General features: G+C 35.5%; 1 protein-coding gene across 1 annotated transcript; it reads left to right on the top strand.

Moving 5' to 3' along the window:
* The first annotated feature begins 1397 nt into the window (after positions 1-1397).
* On the top strand, positions 1398-5129 carry LOC138705644 (zinc finger protein 501-like). The gene is made up of 2 exons (XM_069834233.1): positions 1398-1714; positions 2308-5129. The coding sequence occupies exon 2, from the start codon at positions 2337-2339 to the stop codon at positions 3366-3368; it is 1032 nt and encodes a 343-aa protein (XP_069690334.1). The 5' UTR covers positions 1398-1714; positions 2308-2336; the 3' UTR covers positions 3369-5129.
* The last annotated feature ends 245 nt before the right edge of the window (positions 5130-5374 follow it).

A 5374-nucleotide genomic window follows, 5' to 3' on the forward strand; every position in this document is an offset into this window, starting at 1 on the left:
TTATTATTATTATTAGTAGTAGTAGTAGTAGTAGTAGTAGTAGTAGCAGGAGCAGCAGCAGCAGTAGCAGTAGTATAAAAACTGTTTCATTAATCCGTAACTAAGACATGAGTTACTTTCTATCAGGGATAGGCCTATTAAAAAATTAACTTTTTGTAGTTTATACAGTTTCTGTTGAGTTGTCCAAAGGAACGATGGTGTGAAAATTCCTTCCTCTAACAGGCTATGTGGCCTAATACTTGTTCTGGGAGATGAATTTGAAATGTGTTATGCCATTACTTAATGAGTGGTTAGTACATGCAGTATTAATGAACATGTTTCAGCTTTTAGGCTCTGAAATTTGTTTATATATATTTTTTTAAACAGGATCTATTTCTACCGTCCCGCGCCATGGCGTAGTGGTCTAAGGCATACTGCCTAGGACTCGCATTACGGAATGCGCGCTGGTTCGAGTCCTAATGGGGAAGAAATTTTGTCATGAAATTTCGGCCAGTGTATGGGACCGGTGCCCATCCAGAATCGTGATGCACTTGGGTAGCTACGATAGGTAGCAAAATCCGGTTGCGAAAGCCAGCTGTAAAGGCAGGGGGGATCATCGTGCTAACCACACGATACCGCTATTCTGGTTGGATGATCGTCCACCTCTGCTTCGGCATGTGGGCGTGAGGCCAGCAACCGGCTGGTAGGTCTGGGGCCTGCACGGACTGTAGCGCCACGGATTATTATTATTATTATTATTATTATTATTATTATTATTATTATTATTATTAATTCTGTATCTTCGAATTCGGCGAATAATTTTATTATTCATGTATGCACTGAAACAACAGCTGTTTGAAGAAAGGGAAGGGCATGGAGTGGATGAAGGACAATAACAAAGTATACGGTAATAACGTAGTTTGAGAGGTAACAACTATCTTCGAAATGAGTTGAAACACTGAATGATTCATTGTAGGGTAGAAATTAAATTCTCTCTGCGGATTGCACCTATCCATTTTCGGTTAAGGGAATCTTTACTCAGAGGAAATCTGAAGCACAAACAGCCGTATAAGTACAATAGTTTGTCTTCTGTAACATAATACGGGCCAAAAATATTGTAGAAATTAAAGATTAACTAATCAGTGAAATGTAACATTCCTTCCTTCTTTATCTTTACATCTGTGTGCATTGCTGCAATTAAAAATAGCACACGAACTAAACCTATGCTTATTCATCTCAACCACGCAAATGGCCGCCCATCGGCTGTTCAATTTGGGAGCATAACACTAGCGCCAGTGAGCGGTCTAGCGGTTATTTAGTAAGTCTATGGTCTGAGTGGCATCGAAGTTCATTTTAGTTGTTAGATGGCGGAGATGTTGTTTGACAGCTTCTGCCATCTATGATGTCTTAGCAGAACTACATAAGGATGAATACTACTTTCAAATAATGGTTATTTACTTCAGTGCGTTTTTTGATTAATATTTCACCTTATACTTGGGAAATTTAATGTAAACATCGCGAAGTTTATGAAAATATACTTTCATATTTCAGTGATCACAATATTTAAAATCTTAGATATAGTATTTGGATCTACTCGTGTAATTCGTGTTCCCCGCCAGGATCGATAACATGACGTTTGCACTAGAAGGCGGTGCAGAAGAATACGAACAGAGCGGTGAAATAGCTCGTTTCGTACAAGAGATTTGCTGGTATTGCAGGATTTAATATTGCTTTGGTGAGTTAACAAGTAATGTAATATTTATAGCAGCTACACTTCACTTATTATAGTGCTTAATATCCTTCTGAGATATCTCGTCAGAAATTTTGTTGATCACCAATAAATGTTCATTGTTATTACTGTACGAGACCCCTACAGACAATAACATTTGCATTTATAAAATAATAATAATAATAATAATAATAATAATAATAATAATATTATTATTATTATTATTATTATTATTATTATTTGTAGTAATAATAATAGTAATATAATAATAATAATAATAATAATAATAATAATAATAATAATAATAATAGCATTTGTAGTAATAATAATAATAATAATAATAATAATAATAATAATAACAATAACAGCAACATTGTAGTGTTTACGTGTGTATTCGTTCATGCGTAGACGTGTGTAATTCTGAGTGATATTTAAATTCATTTATAATCTTGTGATGAATTGTATAATAAGATTTTGTTACATATATTTACCGGTACTGTAAACATATCACTTGTTGAACACAATAATGTACTTTGCATAGTAAACATTAATCATCTTTGTTGTGCAATTATTTGTACTTTAATTTAAATGTGTTGTAGGTATTATGTAGGTTACTTCAGACCATAGAATGTGGGGTGAACTCCAAAAAAATTTCCAGTTTGCTGGTTCTGCAGCAGTAGCAGCAGCTACCACCCGAGGAAGGTCTCACTGGGGAGACACTGCTCATGTTCGAGACTTGTGGCAAGAATTTCTTCTACCTTTGAATATAACAAACAATGTGACTAACATGAGATCACCTACAGCACAAGCACCTCAACATCCTCCACCTTCCTCTTGTGTTAAATGTACTCAAGCCACAGACTTGACCCATCAACCATCTCATTTTCCTGCCACTACTGAAACTCGGAACAAAGAGAAACCTTTCACATGTAATATATGTGGCAACAGTTTCACCAAAGCTACCCATTTGACTCGTCACACTCGTGTGCACACTGGTGAGCGGCCATTCTCCTGCACTATTTGCTTTAAAAGCTTCTTTGAGTCTGGAGACCTAACAAGGCACACACGCCGTGCACATACAGGTGAGAAACCATTTTCTTGTCCTCTCTGCATGAAGAAATTCTTAGAATCAAGATACCTCAACCGCCACACACGACGAGTGCATGCAGGGGAGAAGCCTTTTAACTGCACTGCCTGTCTGAAGACATTCTTTGAGTCTGGTGAGTTGACTCGGCACACAAGACGAGTGCACACAGGTGAGAAGCCCTTTGCGTGCACTTCATGCATCAAGAGTTTCTCTCAACGTGGGGACCTGACCCGCCACACTCGAAGGGTGCATATGGGAGAGCGCCCCTTCACTTGCAAGGTGTGCTCAAAACATTTCTTTGAATCGAGATATTTGACTCGTCATATGAGACGGGTTCACACTGGTGAGCGCCCATATACATGTACCGTGTGCTTGAAAAGTTTTTTTGAATCAGGTGACCTGACCCGCCACACAAGACGGGTGCATGCAGGGGAGAAACCCTATTCCTGCACAGTATGCTCGAGAAGCTTCTCTCAGTCTGGCGACTTGATCCGCCATATGAGAGTTCATGCAGAAGCAAGTTCACCAGTAACAGTCCATCCCTCTGATAAAGTATTCCCCCAGCTATCTTAAGGTACCAGAAATCCAAAAACTTACATTAACAGTAGGATGTGCACTTCCATCAGTCGGAGGCAATGAAGAATCATACTCTGTATTTTTCTGTTGAACCTTTTGGAATAAACTACCAATATCAGATTTTCCTAAAGCTGGAGATCACAGATTACCTTTCCTCCTTATAAATAGTATTTTTTTGTTGAAGCTTCTTGGAACAGACTATCAATATTATCAAAACCAGACTTTTCCACAGCTTGAAATAACCCTTTCTCTTTACAAAATATAGTGTTACTGTTGAAGCTTATTGGACCTGACTATTATATATCATAACCAGATTTTTCTACAGTCAGAGATCATCCTTTGTCAGTACAAATATAGTCTTTCTGTTGAAATTTTTTGGAACAAATTATCATTAGCATCAAAACCAGATTTTTTCACAGTTCAAGATGATCTTTTCTCATTACAAGTATAGTCTTTCAATTGAAGCTTCTTGAAACAGACTGCCAATAGTATCAAAAGAAGATTTTTCTGAAGCTAGAGATCAGCCTTTCTTATTACAAATAAAGAATTACTATGTAATAGATAGGGTTATTTAAATATTTCTGTCCCAAAACTGTGATGTTCTAAGAACGAGTTTATCACATTTCAATCACTGTAAGAAAGTTTTCACCGAAAGTAATTTTAAAAATAATAATTTATTAATCTTCCAACAAGTTATATATATGCTACATATTTCACAAGCAGAAAATAAAAATCGTTGAAAATTTAGAATAATCCTGTTGCAGGATTAACATTCCTATAAATAAATCTTTCTTTATTTACATATATTATTTTCATTTATTATGAGCAAGACTGTAATATATACCCAGTGGATATTTGATGGTTAATTTTTTATTCTTTTAAGCAAGTATTGTTCTCTGACAACAGTTTACTGGTAGACACGAGAGAAGTTATCAGTTTACTGCCCACAACTACGGGGGCAATCTTTGAACTTGAGAATTATCTTGGCTAAATCTGAACATGTCATAAAGAAACTGAGGAAGATAATGTCGCACACATAATTTATTATATTACTTGGTACTTACTTTTGAAAGCAATTGGAAAATTAACAGAAATTAATACAGAAAGAGCCAAAAGTTATGATTAGATACTTTTTTTGCTACGTTGGAAAATAATTGAAGGCGAATTACCAATTAATAGAACTATCATTGAGCAGTACCTTTTTAATGCTGTTGAAGATTTAAAAGGAGACATTCACAGTATCTTAAGAACGATCATGCGCATGGTGGTGAATCCAACTATGCGTGGAAAATAACAGTCAACACAAACATGTTAGGTGACTGAGGCTACAGTGATTTGAGTAAGTTATATTGTCATTAATTAATCTATCTTTTCGAGTTAGTAAAATTTTGATTTGATTTTCGCCTTTCATTATATTATAACGAAACATATAACATATTCAATGTAACTTTTGGCTCTCCCTGACATACATAACAAGCAGTATAGAAAACATAGGCTATTCCAAGAGCAAAAGTGGATTGATGACCAACGTGCCTCACATTTTAAATGCAGCATTTATTATTAGCGTCATTGGTACTCCGTCTTTCGTGATACACTTGATTTTTTAACATAAATTTTATCATTAAGTTAATAATTTCCATGTCAATGCACAGAGTAACCATATGTGCAGTGGTTGTAAACAGATATTGGACTTAATGTACTGGTACTGGTAGTCGAGCACGAGTGTAAGAGATGATAGAAAAATTTAAAAAAAAAAAAGCCAGAATACATAGTTTTGGATTATGATTGAAATAAACTTTTTGATAGAGAACATAAAACTTCGGAATATGTATTATATGTCTTTCTTGTGTTAAATTCTATCGTATTTGGTTTACATGTTTCGACCTATTATGGGTTATCCTCAGAACTGGTCGAAACATGTAAACCAGGTACGATAGAATTTAACACAAGAAAGTCATATAATACATATTCCGAAGTGATACAGTGTTAAAAGTTGTGTAATC

The sequence above is a fragment of the Periplaneta americana genome, chromosome 9 (assembly GCF_040183065.1).
Source record: "Periplaneta americana isolate PAMFEO1 chromosome 9, P.americana_PAMFEO1_priV1, whole genome shotgun sequence".
In the NCBI taxonomy this organism is placed as follows: Eukaryota; Metazoa; Arthropoda; class Insecta; order Blattodea; family Blattidae; genus Periplaneta; species Periplaneta americana.

Coding starts and splice junctions, on each gene's coding strand:
- LOC138705644 (XM_069834233.1), top strand. CDS start 2,337: ATGTGGGGTGAACTCCAAAAAAATTTCCAGTTTGCTGGTTCTGCAGCA.